This window comes from Contarinia nasturtii, unplaced genomic scaffold, assembly GCF_009176525.2.
Source record: "Contarinia nasturtii isolate CC-2019 unplaced genomic scaffold, AAFC_CNas_1.1 Cnas_scaffold_129, whole genome shotgun sequence".
Classification (NCBI taxonomy): domain Eukaryota; kingdom Metazoa; phylum Arthropoda; class Insecta; order Diptera; family Cecidomyiidae; genus Contarinia; species Contarinia nasturtii.
This window is the reverse complement of record NW_022197486.1, coordinates 12,883,598-12,902,023: the sequence shown is the minus strand read 5'-3', so window position 1 is coordinate 12,902,023 and position 18,426 is coordinate 12,883,598. Positions and strand designations below refer to the sequence as shown.

General features: G+C 34.0%; 1 protein-coding gene across 1 annotated transcript in view; it reads left to right on the top strand.

The window, feature by feature from the left end:
* LOC116349556 (sex peptide receptor-like) overlaps positions 1-13,125 on the top strand; it is a 44,836-nt gene extending 31,711 nt beyond the window's left edge. The window contains exons 3-5 of the mRNA XM_031781039.1: positions 9,273-9,648; positions 11,909-12,900; positions 13,052-13,125. Coding sequence (XP_031636899.1) covers positions 9,581-9,648; positions 11,909-12,900; positions 13,052-13,125 — 1,134 coding nt within the window. The 5' untranslated portion in view covers positions 9,273-9,580. The remainder of the gene's footprint in view (positions 1-9,272; positions 9,649-11,908; positions 12,901-13,051) is intronic.
* The last annotated feature ends 5,301 nt before the right edge of the window (positions 13,126-18,426 follow it).

Sequence of the window (18,426 nt, the reverse complement as noted above, 5' to 3'; positions counted from 1 at the left end):
AGTTTTGAAATTATCAAAAGTGAAGATGTTTCTTTGGTCATCAATTTATCTTTGAGAGATCAAATTACCCCTTTATATTTTTGAATTCTTTTTTGGAATTAACTCCCCCTGTTCTTGGAAAGCGACCGCATCATAAGCTATGTCTTTCGAATTCATTAATTCAGTAGATAGTTCAAATCCATTGGCTCTCTTGATTTCTTGTGTTTCCATGTTCATTGAACATGGCATTTCGATGTAAATGTTTATTGAGTTAATGCTTTTTTTCTCTATATTTTCTATATTCTCCTTCAACAAAATGTGAGAAAGAAAACGAATAAATTCATTCCACTTTTTCTTGAAATGCGTTTCGGTTCAAATCGTTTCACTTTAACATTAACAACATCTGGATCGATCATGTGACTTTCGGGTTAAATTTTCGTATTCCTTTTTTACCGTTCAATTCATGCACATAACAAAGAAATAGCTGATACAAAAGGGAAAGAGTGAGATAAGCTCAATCATTTTGGAAACGGAATTCTTTATATGCTTCATTCAGTCATATCAGAAAAGGCAACAAAGATGGTAACGATAATGCGGTACACACATATACTCACAGAAGACGTCAGTTGTAATATTTGTGAACTCTGGTAGTAATTTACTAAATTACCACCATTACAATGTGCGGCATGGTGATTTTTGTATGTATTGTATTTGCTTTGCTGTGACAGCACTGTACAGTATTACCACCAACACTGCGTTGAGCGATAGTAATATTGCTCAGCAAAGCAAATACAATACATACAAAAATCACCATGCCACACATTGTAATGGTGGTAATTTAGTAAATCACCACCAGAGTTCGCAAATATTACAATTGACGTCTTCTGTGAGTAGTAAAAAAAAAATGTGTGCTTTACAGTAGCTGCCAAGAGGAGAATTTGTGCGTTTTGAAATATCGAGATTTTGGAATTTCTGTGATTTAATAAGTACCTATTTGCAAACTTATTTAAAATCAGCGATGAAAAACAGTTTGAAGTTTATAATACAAACCGATGTCAAATCGCCAACTGCGATTCGCAATAGAAACCATTTTTCGAACGTTTCGCTTGCTTCGGTTTTTTCAGCAAGTGAAACTGAATATTCGGTTTGGTTTTGGTTTGTATCGCTGTTGTAAAAGTGGGTTTCTCTTTTTTTCGCAGCGGTAGTATCTGATTTGACTTTTTCAATAATTAGTTCTCGCAAAATAAAAATGTACTGCTTAGTTCTAAAGGGTTAAATAAGGACAAGCATCGAATGTTTTCTTTTGCTGCTTGAGCACTTTTATATTATTCTAGCGGATGAATTTTTGACGATATAAAATATGGTGACCTACACATTTAGATGAATTTGTAGCATTAGCATCAAATTGTCTTGTTAAAAGCCATGCCGTCCGGAGTACTAATGCATTCAAACAACATCATTGCCGCTTATCATTATTTGGCCTTCACACAGTTTGCTAAGAAGTTCTATATATATTTTTTAATTTTGCAAGTATATTACGTATAATTATTTTGGCTGAAGATTGCACTTTTTACTATCGTTCGGTCGCGTCTCGCGTGAAAAATGAATTTATATGTATGTTTCACGTATTAAAAATTATTACGACAGTTTTGCGACCCATGTCACATATATAGTTCACAATTTTATATTTAATTTAAGAGCAATAAAAGCATAACTTGCGAGTCAGCGCACATAATAAAACCAATTTTATTTCATCTCAATGTGACTGATTTGACGGAATATATAACACAAGCATTTTCTAACTCTTCTTCTCTCTTCATTTCTCTCATTTTTATTACTGTTTTTACTTTTCCTTATACCAACGAAATCAGTGGAATGAAGAAAACAAACTGTGTCGTCGTGTATTGGGGGAATATTTTTGTCAATAGAGAAAAAAAATGGAGCAAAAACACACAAACAACAAACTTACTCACCGACATATTTTACATTGTTGATAGAACCTTTTAAAAGAATTCTTTGGTCGTTGTTCGCCCAGCAATAATAAAATAAATTATTTGAAATGTTTATATTCGAAGCAGAAGAAGTCAAGGATCTTCGGTCGATGTTTGTTGGTGCATTGGAAAACTTTGTCGCGACGCATTTTTCACTTGTGTAACACAAGTTGTGTTTTACCTTTTTTGGTGTATGTATGGTGGGTATACTTCGAAGGCTATAGTGAACATTGCTGTATTCGGAATGCAAAGCTTAACTTTCATTCCAATTGAAAGTTCAAACATACAAACAATATTCAAAGAGATCAATAACGCCGTCATCTTCTTCTAACTCGATTCTCATTATGAATGGTTGCACACAAAATTGAATCGTGTGTCTCTCTTTATCTATCTTTTTTTATATTCTCCGTTGGGGAGCTCGTTTGTCGGTATTAAAGTTGAATAACATTAAATAACCACTTTTGAACAAAAATGCAAGTGATTTTGTGCATAGTGGATGAGTTCAAGAGTTGAATGAAAAAAACTGAAATAAATATTCATTTTCATTCGACTGGATTTTGATGTTCATTCGCAAAAACAATTTCCATTTTCAAATCAAATGAATATTTAACATGTAAGCTCCTTGAACAGTTTCAGTTTCAATCAAAAAAGTATGAGAAAGAGAGAGAGAGAGAGAGAGAGAGAGAGAGAGAGAGAGGGAGAGCAAGAGTGAAATCTGAAAACAATGTTTGTTAGTTGCTCGTCAAGGAAAAAGTTGCTCGAAGTCATCGAATTTCGAATACAATATTGTTGTTCAATTCAAGACGAAGGAAATTCGCCGAATTTTTTTTTGAATTTTTTGTTTTGGGTTAATTCAAAGTGACATTCTGGGGTTGCGTGCAACGATAGTCTGCCCTGTGGCGTTCACTCTCCGTCTTTTTTTCTCGTTTCCTTGCCGATTTGGTTTGATGATGATGTCGGATTAGTTTCTTTTTTCATTGGAAGCCTCTCAATGGATACACAAAACCCTCGTTTCAAGCTTTTTTTCTTTTACGCTTACAAAAATAAGCCTAATATCGAGCCAGTACGTTTCTATCACAAAGCGAATTTCTATTGGGAATTGTGTCATCTCAATATATGAGATTCATTCGTTTACATTTTTTGATGATAGGCCCCTTTGTCATGCAGCCCATCGTTTTATTTCTTCTTCAACCGCATCTTCCTTGTCATTCTTTGTCTTTCACACCGGATAGATTTTTCGACTAACAAAACCTGATTCTTAAGCAATTTGCGCACACAACTGTTCGCCCATATCTTCCAAATGAACAACAGTAAAACAAGTAATTTTTTTTTATTTCATTGGGTCTACGGGTGCACACAGGTATATCGTATGTGCATTGAGGAACTTTTATGCATTATATAGACTCTTACTTTTAAAGAAATCTTCGCCAGAAATAAGTGAGGGAATTTCGCGTCTCAATGGGTGGAAAAAGAAAGAGAAAAGTATAAAATCGGAAAATTTTTATTGAAATAATTATTATTTTGCATGCTATAACCAAAACAAAACTTTATCTGTTTTAAACTTTCTGCATGATTTAATGATGTGTTGATTTTTTCCTCGCCATTCCGTTGTATTCCGTTTTTGTTTGGTGGCCAGTCTCAATACTATCAAGTATAAGAGTAAACTGTATACTGTAAATAAAACGCTATTTCTAAATGCTAGTGGCAGAAAATGTATGCTTTTCTTTTTGATTTTGTTCAACAACGATGCTATATCTCACACACACACACACGCACACTTGAACAATATGCAGTGGAGAGTTTGCTGTTTTAAGCTGAACGAATGAAATGAACTAACTTTGTATTGTTTTCAGCCAATGTCTTGTGCATTCATTCATTTCTCTTTCGCTCTCTCTCTCTTTCTCTCTCTCTCTCTCTCTAATTTTCTTGGTCTTCAAACAATGAGAGTACTGAACGGTTAAAAAAAATTATATCAGTAAAAATATATCAGCAGAAAAAAAAATTCAGTGAAGCGCACTGAATAGGAGAAAAACGAGTGAAAGGAAAAAAAGTCAAAGAGTACCTTGTATCAAATTTCACAGCATTTATTGAGAATTTGATAAGTTTCAAAGAAAAAGAAACAGAAAAAGGAAAGGCACCAGTAAAAGAATAAACATATAGCGTTTATGATGCATGCATCTGAGAGTTTCTTAATAGCGCACTGTTTCACAAAAGCGGTCGGTAAGACTTTCAATGCTTGCGGCCAGGCATTTTGGTAAACAAATACTTGAGATAATGGACGCAAATTTTCGCACACAAATACGCCATTCTGTTACAAATACTCACGCACAAACCCATAAATTCAGTTGAAATATCTCGACTTTTTTAATGCCCATATAAATAACAAAGCAACAACAACAAAATATATAACAAATGGTAGGTTTTTCTCTTGAACGCGGTTTTTGTTCTTGAAATATTTGCCTGTTCAATGTCATTCGAATGGATCTTTCATGAACCATTTAATAATGTACTATTATAAATGCCATTTTAAAAAACCAAAGCACATCCACGTCAAGCATAGCCACAATATTTAATTGTTTCATTTTCATCGGATAATTAAATGGAATCTAAATTTCTATTGTGGATGATAATGATGATGGTAACAACATGAATAAGATGAGATTGTAAAAGAGAGAAGAATAAAAAGATAGAGAAGGAGTGGAGATTTCTTGGTTAGCATTTTCGAATGGAAAATTCGATTCTAGTCATTTCTCCCAAATGACAAGTGACCGTTTCGAACGAAATACGTTTTATATAATGGGTTCGCATTTCAGAATTGAGTGTGCGACTGACTTTGATGCTTATGCATTTTCATTGCGTAATTTCAAAATTGTATGGAGTAATTTGAGAGAGACAAAAAAAAACATCATTGGCAATGCTTTGTTGTATGTGAATGTGCTGAAAGATTGTACACTATACTATATATATTGTTGATATCTTATCTTAAGTTGTGAACAAATGCCTGGAGGCATCTCTTACCGTCACCTCTTCACCCACCATAATCGGATGCGCAACGATTATTTACCAAAAAGTGTCTCTTGCCACATTTATCGTATTATTCGGAATTTTATGGCTTTGTATGTTTTGTTTGCATTTGACACCAGAGCTGTCAACGAACGTTCGTTCGTTCGTTCGTAGGCAAAAAATATTTTTATTTTGTTCGTTCGTTTGTTCGTTCGTTGTTCGTAGGAATTTAATTACTATATTGATTATTACGCTGTTTATTTTAAATAAATAATATTTGTTTTGTTCAATTTTTTCTTATAATCTATGTTTTCAATACCAAAATTCACAAAATATAATTTACTATCAATTTCACCAATAAAATAATTATTTTATTTTCATACTTTTCCTACGAACAACGAACGAACACCTTACGAACAACGAACGAACAATCCGAACATTTTAATTTCTACGAACGAACGCAATTCATTTCTACGAACGAACGAACGAACAAAAATTCAATAAAAATGACTACGAACGAACGAACCGTTCGTTCGTTGGTGTTCGTTGACAGCTCTGTTTGACACATTCCAATTTCTTCATTGTGCAACATGTTTTAAGCATTACTACGAGCTCTTTTTTTTGGAACACTTCCACTTTTTGGATCTCCCCAATATACCTACTGCGTTTTAAATGTTTGTTAACATTAGTGCGCTCTAATTCACTCACCAGCTCAAATGTGCGAAGACTTTGATTCTTCATATGATTAAAGTGATAAGCAGAGCACACAACCAATGTCTGGAAACGCTATATGCTGGTAATGTTATTTCTTTTTCAACAAACTTTTGTGCATTTTTAAGTGGCGCAACTACCGTACTACATACTGAACCAGTGTAGACTGCTGGCGCATTTTCGTCTATACTGGCTGTCAGTTAAGGTTAAGTAAGTACCTTAGGTGGCACCACATAATGATGAAAAATCATTGATTGAAAAAAGCTAGAGCATTTACCTATTTTGCACACGACGACTCACATGTAGCTTACTCAATCAAATGCAATTGATTGTCAATTGAGCAAGAAATTAAGCTTTCACAACGATCAAAAAAAGGTAAAACACTTTTATAAAGCCGTATCGATGAATAAACAAAGGTAGACGGTAATCGGATTTTGCACGTGTGTACAAATCGATCGAAAGGAATATGAGGGTAATTAACATTTAATATTTGGATACGTAACACATTTGCCTGAAGCCATATCCATTTACCAGACATAGGTTTCGGCATTTAGTTACCTGTCTTCATTTTTATTCTCTTCTCCTCGCAGAAATGAAACAATATTTCGAATAACTTTGCAAATATTTTCAATACAAAATTACATGGAGTGATTTTTTAGAATCGAATACCATTAAATAATTAAACGTAAAACTGTAATATATGTGGTGGATGAGAAAGGAAAAAGTGATAGCTGCAAAAAAATAATGGGAAATGTAAACCATAATAAATTTACTATCATAAAATCAGGGGCTGAAAAAACTATATAATTTACATATAAACGAGTGCACCTGAAACATGTGCTTCTTCTTCACAAACAATACATACACACTAACTCACAAACATCACAAGTATACGTCATAACAGCACAGTGCTAAGTGCAAACACAAATACATGCGCGCGCTACTCAGCTTCGTTTCTGTGATGAATACTTATTGACTTCTGCGTACATGTGATGCCCCACGCATAAAATAAGCAAAGCTATTTGAACGTAATGCTAACACCCAACATATACATGATGAATAGAATATGGTGGGAGCTCACATAAATTAAATCCAGTGATTCCATTTTTCAGAAGTATTCTTTTTCAAAAAAATATATATATTTATCGCCCACCATTTGAAGCCATGTCTTTGAATAACCTTCCACAGTTGAAGTTTTGAAACCAATTTGTTTCATATTATCTTTGACATTTTCATTAAATGAAAAATTCGAGAAAAAAAAAACCAAACAAACATATATCTGCATAAAATTCTTTGCCACATTCAAACCATGCTTGCGTTGAATAAAAAACAGAAATACTGTCGATTCAATTTATTTTATTACCAACACGAATATTGTTGAGTTACAAATGCAATCAATCGATACATTACATAATGGAGTTGTTATTTGTGTATGGATTTCTTTGGTATTTACCAGTGTTGGATGAAGATACTGCATCGTTTTAAGAAACTTTTGAAAAGTATCCAACTTTTTCCAGATCCCTTGCTAAAATATCTCATCTTATCTGGTATCTATAAGATAATATCTTTACCCAACAGTGGTATTAGGTAGGGAGAGAGAAAGAGAGATCATATTTTTCCCGCGTATATAATGCCATAACACAATTATTTTTAATACATATTTTTCCACAATTTTGTTTGTCTTCCATAATTGTTTATTTATTTTTCATTTATTTTTTCGCATTAAATCTGCGGTTACACGTTCATTTATCATTCGGTAAAGTTACCTCCAAATAATAAATTTGATTCTATATAATTCGGAAATATTCTCGACTTCTAGAAATATATCGAGAAAATATCTCATTTCGAGGTTGGGATGTGAAAAAAAAGCAACACACCCAAAGAAGAATTAATGGTTGAAAATGTAGAAAGGCAATGTGTGCACCATGTGAAAGCTGATCGATTGAAGCATCGACCGTAGTGACAGTTGCAATGTATATTGCATCAACTTCCATTAAAAATGAATGGGCTACATAAGAGATGCCAGCTCACAGAATATGGTAAAAAATGTTGCTGAACTTCTAAAATCAATCGTTAAAATATTTATATCAAATATATGGTACTGTGTGCAAGGAGCAAAAATATCGAATCTACAGAAAGTGAGAAAGTTTGTGATTTATTTTATGAATACAGACGAAATACAATAGAAGCCTTATAAAACGAAACTACCGAGGAAATTACATGATACAAATGTCGCTCCTTTGTCTATTGACATTTTTAAACTTGATTTTGATTGATGTATCTTTATGATTTCATTGATAACTTCCTTCTTTTCTTTGTACGCAAAATATAAAACAGTTGAAATGGCCCGAGACTGAAGAATTTTGCAATAGCTTGAACAAATGCACGTGTTAGCACATGCATTTATTATTTTTATGAATTTATTCTGTGTGTGTGTGTTTTGTGATTTCTTCGTCCCTACTTTGAATATAAACCAAGAAATGTGAAAGGATCATTACGTCTCGAAAGAATACAATACACATTTTCCAACATTCGTTGATATTCTTTTATTTACGTATCGGTTTTGTGTTGCTTGGAATGGTGAATGCACAATATTTTATAAAATTCATATTTTTCCACACGCACACACACACACATATATATTGTTCCTCGAATGTTGTGTTCACAACATTTGGTTCTGACACTCGTATAGTCAAATTGACATTGACAGTTTTATGGAGTACATCATGAAAACACGCATATTTTCCGTGGTTTATGATGGAAAATCGAAAACATTCAAATTCACATGAAACCCAATTGATGGCTGAAAGCATAACCGCATTTAAATGATATTATTTTTTTGGTGTGTGTGAAAATGGATGTGAGAGAAGTAGACAAAATGACTGAATGATGGTAGTGAAAATGTTGCTGCCAAAAGTCTGTGTGAATGAATTTTTTTTTACGGCAAATGTGATCAACCTCACTGACTGACGAATTAAAAAAGAAAACACGCAATGAATTTAATGACAGAGGCAATAAAAATGAAAAGAATTACTGAATATAAAAAATCCGCTTCTTTTTTATTCATGTACAGAAAAAAATATACGATTGACACTTTACATCAATGACTATGATGTATGTCTATTCAGCGAATATTTTGACTTTTATCGGTCTGATAGCTTGTTTCTCACCACCGCGCTCTACTTCTCTTTACAAATCGCTAGAAAAATCCGTTAACCCGACAAATCTATGTTAAATAAAGAAACCAAACGAAGAAAAAATTACGATGCGAAACGAAAACCAATTTGAATGCGCTTCATGTGTGTTGAACATGTGAGACGCCTGTAATAAGCAGATTTTTATGACTATTGCAAAATCAACTGAAATAAAAATTGAGTGTTTTTTTTTTTTTTCATTCGACAAAAGAAGAACAAGACGACACAGACGACAACGATGATGATAAAAAAATAGCATGTTAATAATTTTATTGCAGTTTTAGCATTTTCCATTTTATAGTTGTTTCTCAAATATACAAAAAAAGCCATTTCACCAAATTCTATGAATGAAATCTATGATAATAATGTTTATTGATATTGTTTTTCATTTCAGAATGACAGTATGCTGACGTTTATGGCACTAGATTTTATTGGTTTGAGTAACTTTGCACATTAAGCCTATTTAGTTTCGGACTTTCAACCAAATCATTTATAAGAACGGGCGATTTTCCAAACGAAAAACTTAAACTAAAGAGATAGAAATACACTAAAACGGCGACATTTGAATAGTTGGACACTAAAACAGACAAACTTCAATAATAACATACAAAGGCAACAGCAGTGAATTGAATTTATTTTGCATCACATACCATTCGGTAGATTGTTATAATATTCTCTATATGAAGTACACCATCATCAACAATGAGCGTATCCACAGATAATAGTACGGTTGTTTATTGCGGCCAAGGATTAGATGATTTTCATACGCGGTAAGTATTTAAACATTTAAAAACTATTTCGAAAGGCCATGCCATATAAGCAAATTCAACGGCTCATAAACGCATTTATGTGCTTTTGTCCAAACGACAAAGTTAATTTTGTGTTGAGCAATGGCAGCATCCTATCTGCATTTATCGGTCATTTATCTTCATATAAATTCGTTGATTTTAACATAAATGGCCAACGAATACGCAAGGAGGAGTTACATTTTGAATTTTGTATAAACATGCATTTTGTGTGTTATTTCATTCATTTGCCTCGATTTTTATTGTATGAAATTGAAGTCGACCTTGTTACACATACGCACACAGTTTCGGTAAAAGGTACTGGTAATTAAATTAATTATTGCAGCGAAAAATTAGCTGATATTTAATTGAAAATAATACTAAAACAACTTCATGAAGCCTTTGGCACTTCGTTTATGGCTCAACTCTAACAGCTGGTTTGATAGAATAAATGAGAGTTCAGAGATATATAAGTCGGATGACTCGGGACCCTCTGCAATTTAACCATTACTCTCCCTAAAATCTTTGATGTGCCCACCTATGATAAATGATCATTTTTCACCCATTTAAAACTTAATTTTGTCCACCAAAATATTTGTTCGAATTTGAGATGAAGAAGATGTAAAAGAAAAGACAAAAATCAACAATTACAACAATCAACTTCAAACCAACACATTTCCGGTGGCAAAAAAAATCAAATTGAACACAAAAGTCTAGTGTGTGTTTGAAACTTTGTTAATGGAAGTGGTCACACTTAGTAAATACGCTGTACAAGTACACAGTATATTTGGTTGGTTGTGTAAAAAGCCATGGCAGTCATCATTCTAGACTATAGTGAAGCTCAAATTCCAAACTCGGCAAAAAACATAGCAATTAAATCTGATATGGCCGCCGTTTGCAATCTAACCCAATACAAGCGCTTCAACTTCAAAATTATTGTTAAGCGTTAATTTAATTTGTGTGTTTTATAAACTTTCTCATCTCGTAGTTCGCATTATACGAAAGTGGATGAGTGCTGTAGAAAGAAAGCGCATAAGCACCCTTCAGCAATGATAACAAAAAAAAAAAAAAAAAAAAAAAAACAGCGTTCAACAACAGGACAGAGGAATTGAGATTTTATTTAATTTCATTGCGTTATGAGGAGTAATAACTCGTAAAGTATAGCACTCAACAAACATGACACAGCAACGTCAATTTGTGATTGAATAATGAAAATTCTTCATCGTAGCACACTCATCAAATTGGATTAATAATAAATTGATATTTATCTGCATTATTTAAACAAAATGTTGTATAAGCGTGTACAAGCAATAAATTTTCAACAAAATTATACCACCATTCGACTAAATACGATACCTCTTAATTTATACAAATCTTGTATGGTTATTTTCATTGTATCAATCATCAATTGAAATGGCAAATTATGTGCATTTTGAAAATCTCGTGATAAGCTTTCACCCACCCACACAAACACGCGCGCACATATTTTCTCCTTCTCTCTCTATTTCGAAATCACTAATGAAAATTGAAATTAATTTATCAAAGCAATACTGATATCTAATATATATAGATCGAGCCAATTTCTGTAAATAAATAATTTGTTTTAACGCTATTCTTTTGGTGATTTCAAAAATCTATGATTGTGTATGCTCAAAGTATACGCATTTAAGGCCCAAAATTGTTTCTTGCCTTCCTTTTCTTTCTGTTACATCATCTGAAATATGAAATCCATTGGATTTAATCACTGAAAGTTAATTAGACTTGTCAATCTCAGAAACTTTTCAGGAAGAAAGTTTCATGCGATTCGGTGAAAAAAGTCACAAGTACAACGGAATAATGCAATACATACTCACTAGCACAGTGAGCGAAAACAATAAAATAAAGGGATTGCTCAATTTATCATGCATGGACGCTAGACGATATTGAAAATAGAACAAAATCGAATGTGTTGTCGTCCGTGGAGGGCCAAGAGTCTTGTTTTTTCGTCCATGTTTTACGTATTGTAACAATTGAATTAATAAATAACTAACGAAAATATGGCTGTTGCAACAGAATTTATTGGCATGTACGAGTGCGTTAGTGTAACGAATGTCCCCCCCACTCTTTCATACGACAAAAGAAGAAAAAAATGGCTGATTGAATTCCAATCTAACCAAATCGATTTTAATATATGTGTATGTCATTTATATAATTTTGTTTGTTATAATTCTCATTTCCGTTGCCACCCGTGGCCTTTTACTTTCAGATATCATTCCATTCATGGATACTTGAGTTTAACGGTTTGCATTTTGGGATGCATTATGAATGTTGTGAATGTGGTGGTTTTGACGCGCCGTGAAATACGTTCGCCAACCAATGCCATTTTAACTGGTCTCGCTGTTGCGGATTTTTTGGTAATGATCGATTATATACCGTATTCGTGGTTTGACTACATACTACCGAACATGAATTATACACGTAAAACATTGTTCTCGTATTCAACTGCTTGGTTCATCATGTTTCATTCGATATTCGCGCAAATTTGTCATACAATTTCGATTTGGTTGACGGTTACGTTGGCCGTATGGCGATATATAGCGGTTGCATATCCACATCGAAATCGTATTTGGTGTAATATGCGTACAACACTCATAACAATTGCCAGTGCCTATATTGTTTGTCCATTTGCTGCCATTCCATTGTATTTAGTAACGGCCATTCAATCCAGCATTGAAATTCTCGATAACAATGGTCAAATTTATAAGGGGAATAGTAGCAGTAGCAATATTAGCAACGCTTCGATATCACTGTTACCAGTTGGCTTCAAAAATGTCACCGTCTACAAAGTTCAATTTAGCGATATTGCCCGGAACAATCCATCACTTATCACATTCAATCTTTGGATGTATAGTATATTAATTAAGTTGATACCGTGCTTTGCGTTAACCATATTATCGTTACGTTTGATTGGTGCATTGCTTGAGGCAAAACGACGTCGTAAACAATTGATGAATTCGAATGGTATGCAAATGTTGAGTAATGGCAAGGCAATCGATGGTGGAGGCGCCGGCAGTGGCCAACAAACAAATCGCCGAAATACAAAATCGCTTGAAAAAGAAAAACAAACCGATCGCACCACACGGATGTTGCTTGCTGTTTTATTATTGTTTCTCATCACCGAATTTCCACAGGGTATTTTAGGTTTGTTGAGTGTCATACTTGGACCCGCTTTCTACTTACAATGCTATTTGAAATTGGGTAAGTAGTACACATTTTTTTCTTTTTTCTTGATCGTTTCGTTGATGTATACATTCTATTTGTGTTATTTCGATGATATTTCATTTATTATTTTGTATTTTTCTTTTCTGTTTGGTTCTTGCTGAACGTTTTTTGCACTTTTACGGTGAAGTCACACATCATAATAGCATTTGTATTTGTATACATGTATTTATTTTTATCATCAAGCGACGACTCGATAAGTAATGAATCCATAGAAAATATGTTTTGTATATATTTTTCGCACTGTTATATCTCGCCTCATTAATTCGATAATAGATATATACATTAATTGCTTTGTACACATATTCCATTCACATACACAAGAATGTACAATAGGGAGCGCATTTGATCGCTGGAAAACAGATTGGATTAATGTGCTTTTGTGCATACACTTTACTAAGCCCATTTCCTCGATTGCGATAAAATTACGTATTTATGACATTGCATTTTTAGTGATAATAATAATAATGATATAAACAATTCAGTACATTCAATTTGTGCTCGGAAAATTAACCGAATTTGAGACCGTAGCGTGAATAAAGTGTTTTGAGGAATCTTAGCCTCAAATTTTTATACAAGATTTTTTTTTTTTTTTGAAATTCCAGTTGTATTTTTCTATTTTTGTATATTATTGGTAGTAGTAGTTAAAAATGTTGTTTTTTTTTTGTAAAAATACAACTTTATTTAATAAATTCTATAAATAACATATCATTCAAAGTATTGGCCATCGTTATCTATGATTTCTTCCCACCTTTCTGGCAGTATATGGATTCCGCGCCAAAAGAACTGCTCATTTTTTGAGGCTAGGAACGAATCAATCCAATTTTTGATACCTTCAATTGAAGTGAAGCGTATTCCAGACAAGGCATTCTGCATCGATCGAAACAAGTGATAGTCAGAAGGGGCAATGTCCGGGCTATACGGCGGGTGGGGCAAAACTTCCCATCCACTATTTTCCAAATAGTTCTTAACCGGCTGAGCAATGTGAGGCCGAGCGTTGTCATGATGGAAAATTATGGACTCATGTCTGGTCGCATATTCTGGCCGTTTTTCGTTCAATGCTCTCTTTAAACGGATCAATTGTGTTCGGTACAGGCCTCCCGTGATCGTTTCACCCGGTTTTAATAGCTCATAATATAGGACACCCTTCTGATCCCACCAAATACAGAGCATTACCTTGGCACAATGAATATCTTGCTTTGGCGTTGATTTGGCTCGTTTTCCGCGCTTCACATATGATTTCTTGCGCTTCGGGTTGTCGTAATGAATCCATTTTTCATCACCGGTAACAAGTCGATGCAAAAACGACTTCTTTTTGTGGCGCTCAAGCAGCATTTCGGACATGCACAATCGTATTTCAACGTCTCTTGGTTTCAATTCATGTGGTACCCAATTTCTTTGCTTTTGAATGAATCCAAGAGCCTTTAGGGGATCGGAAATGGCTTTTTGACTTACTCCCATACAATGATTTTTGGATAGAATAGATCCGTAAGATCTCCGCAAGATCCGGATCCAAGCGTGCGTACGTAGCCGCATGATACATACATTCCTTACTCCGTAATGCTATGGCATGCGAATCAAAGAAGGGGAAATAAGAATAACGAATTTGCGTGCGTATTATATATGTATGCATCATGCGGCAGCGTACGCACGCTTGGATCTGGATCTTGCGGAGATCTTACGCATCTATCCTATCTAAAAATCATTGTATGCTTACTCCCAACGATTTCGCAAGTTCTTCTTGCGTTTGACCAGAATCTTCATCGAGTAATGCCTCCAATTCTTCATCTTCAAACTTTTTTGGCTGGCCAGGACGTTCTTTGTCCTCCGTGTCAAAATCACCACTTTTAAATCGTGCAAACCAACGCTGACACATTCTAATGTCTACAGCATAGTCCGGATATGCTTCAGTGAGTAAACGATGTGCTTCAGTTGCATTCTTCTTTAGATGGAAGAAGCAAATTAAAACTTCCCGCAAATGCTCTTTTGTTGGAACGAAATTGGACATTTTGAACGCAATAAAAAACTTGTGTGTATAAACTTGTGTTCACTTTGAAAGATACACTAATTGTCACTGTCAAAGTAATGACACGCATAATGTTGTATTTTTACAAAAAAAAACGACATTTTTAACTACTACTACCAATACGTTAAGGAAACGAAATACATTGGCGAGATGACATTTTTTGCAATATCTTTATATTGCTCATTTTTTAATTTTTACGTGAAATATTTTTTAATTAACTGAAATTTTAATGGGGAGACTGAGCCTCATAGGTAGCTACGGGGTTGAATGTATTATAAAAAAAGGATCGTGGTATCTCAGGGGCTTTTGCATGAACGAGTGTGCCATTAGTTGAAAATCCGTTGACAAAGTGCTTTATCCAATGAAACAGACAATCGCTGACTGCGACATATTTTCTCCTGCTTTTTTTATATTTGTTTGAAAATTCGTTTGTAAATTGAACTCTTTGAATTTTCTAAGATTAAAAACATACCAAGCAATTTTATAATTTGCGCACTTAATCATTTGATATTTTGCATTGGTAAAACCAATGTACATATTAGTGGATTAAAGTGAACTCATGCGAACTAACAACCAAACACTCTCATACACAGCAACGCTGTGGAAAGCGCTGTCGGAAACGAGATTTGTCTTTTCGTGTAAAAGCGCACAAACACGCATCAGGAAGACGAATGAGTCGCAATTAAGCTAATATATCGGCAAATTCAATCTGAATAAATTGAACATAGAAACATGGTGACACTTTCGGTCACAGGAGCGTTTTCATCACACCGTTTCCACAGTGGAAATTCCACTCTTTTCAATCTTTCTTGTCCCTTTCTCTCTTACTCTTTCCTCTCTCCTTTTTTCTCTATTCTAATTACTCTATCGATCGTCATTATTTTTCTCTGTCAATCGCTTATCTTATCTACACCTAAAGCTTTTTGAAACTTTACATTGCTCTATCTGTCACCACAAACTCCATAGCAACTGAAGAGAGTCCTTATTAATCGCACGCACACATATACATACCCATCAAGAGAATGGCACTCATTCAACCTCGCATATAATTATTATATGTGTTGAACCAAGTGGAAATGTCAATGAATGGAAATTAAACAGTTTGCTGAATCAAATTTGTATGAGTATTTTTTGGTTGTATGCACACAAAAAACTTTTGAATTTTCAATGAGGTGTTTGACATTTCTGAACAATATAAATGCAATAGAAAACCTGACCACCATTGGTTCATTTCATTGTGAAAATCCGACATTTATTGCAGCCGTACAAAGTTGTTTATACAGGTCAACTACAAAAGGTCTTTTTGAAGAAGAGTCAACGTACTGGACCGCACAATACAATACAATCGAAGGAGAAAGAGAGAGGGAATCGAAGGTAAAGCAAGAAAATACTAGAAAAGGCATTTTCATTTAAAAAACAACATTCAAATTATGGCAGTTGACAAATGATAAAAATAAAGCAAATTCAAAATAGTGGACAAATAACAAGGGGCATCCAATATATTCAAACTATGCACCTTTCTCATATTAAAATGATGGTCGTATCATTTAAATACTCAATAAAAACCAAAAGTTATTCTTGATCTTCTTCTGATTCTCCTTCATGTTTTTTTTGCACATAATATATTGTATATGCAAATTGAGATAAGTTTTGTATTTTATTTGTCGTTTCTTATGCGGCTCACGCATCTCTATGGTACGAAACGATGATGATGATGATGTCCCAATGTGGCATTTTGTATTTTTGTAAATAGGTATAATCACGGTGTGTGTACTCCGCCCGCTCTCTGTGATGAATGCCAAATAACAGGTATAATTTACAAAATACACACAAAAAGTTTCTTTCGGTTGAATTCAATGTATGCAAATGACGGAGATTACATTTGCATATGCGTGCACCGGATTTTCGTGAGTATATGTATTTTTAAATGACTTTTTACAAAAAAAAAGTCATTGAAAAATGTTAATCTTTAGTGTGCACATTTATGTATAACATATAACATACAAAACGTTAAAATGAAGATAGAAAACACGTGTACATTGAGCGTAGCACACTACATAATGAATGGTTCATCCGTTCAGGTGATGGCTGCCGGCAAGAGAAAAAAACAACAACAACACAATTTACTTGCATATGGAGAAAGAGGGAGAGAGAGAGAGAACTTTCATCGAAATTGTAATTAATTCTGAACGTTATTACACGTGAAAAGAAAACGAGGCGACGGCTTGGATCTCGCCAACATACACATTTAAAACAAATTGCGTACATATTTGCGGATCATGTGTGGCATCTATATTGGTCTATGGTTGATGCACGTTTTCACGCTGTCTTCTTTCATGGCCTCCTCTCGCTCTCTTACTAACATCTCGTATATTTTATGTGTAATTTGTCAATTTCGCCGACGGCAAACAAATAAAAACTCTTCATAAGGATAATGCTGTTAACATTCATCCATGCGACCATTTCACTTTTTATTTGCTTTTCCAAATAGAACGAAACAAATAGCAAAAGCACTACGTGGCAACGACAATAACAAAAAAAGAGAAAGCGGACGCACAAATAATTACATCCATTTATGCAAGGCATTTTATGTGGTCCTCGTTTTACTTTCTCTACTTCGTGTGTATGTGTGAGAATGGAATGCGCTCATTTATTCCACATAGTCAAACACAAAACCACAAAAAAAGGTTTGCAATTACAAACAAATGTTGCAACGGCCAAAAAAACCAAACCTAAAATGCTTCATCGGATTTTATATACTAAAAAAATTTACACGGCCCATAAAAATAAAATCTTGTGCATCTTTCTTTTATGCGAGAGAGTTAGTGGAATGCCCTGTGTTCAGTGTCATAAGTATGAAATAGCATGAATTTTAATGCGACCACACGAAAATTTAATTGATTTTCTCCATTTGTCCCATTCAAAGTTACGAATTTTTGCATTTTCAAATTGAAAAAGATTCCATTAATGTGTGGACATTTATGTTCTTCCAATAGGGCATTTACATCATGTTGTACAACGATTCAATTATTATAGACATAAATAAATTTTTTGTTTTGTTTTCAAATGCAAGCTTTGAAATTGTTGAATGTACTTTGAGCTTTATTAATGCTGGTCCTGATTAAAATTGCAAAGTGCACAACACATTTTTCAACAAGTAATTCGATTCGGTGTAATTTGGCTTCCATTTATATCGACATAGAATGATACCATTACAAATGTTTATAGCGTTGCTTCGTTCATATGCGAATCGTAAGCGGATTATGTTTGAATAATAAATGAATTTTCTGGCCTCTACGTGCCACGATCCGTGATATTTTCGTCATTGAGAATGAGTATTTATTCATTTGCACTCATAAATGGAGTATACAGGGTGGGGCATATAATAGGCTCACTCTTAGGGGGTGGGAATTTTGAAAAACCCTTTGGGGAGTATGTTGGGGGTAAAAAATAAAAAATTTCTATCTGAGCAGAATTTT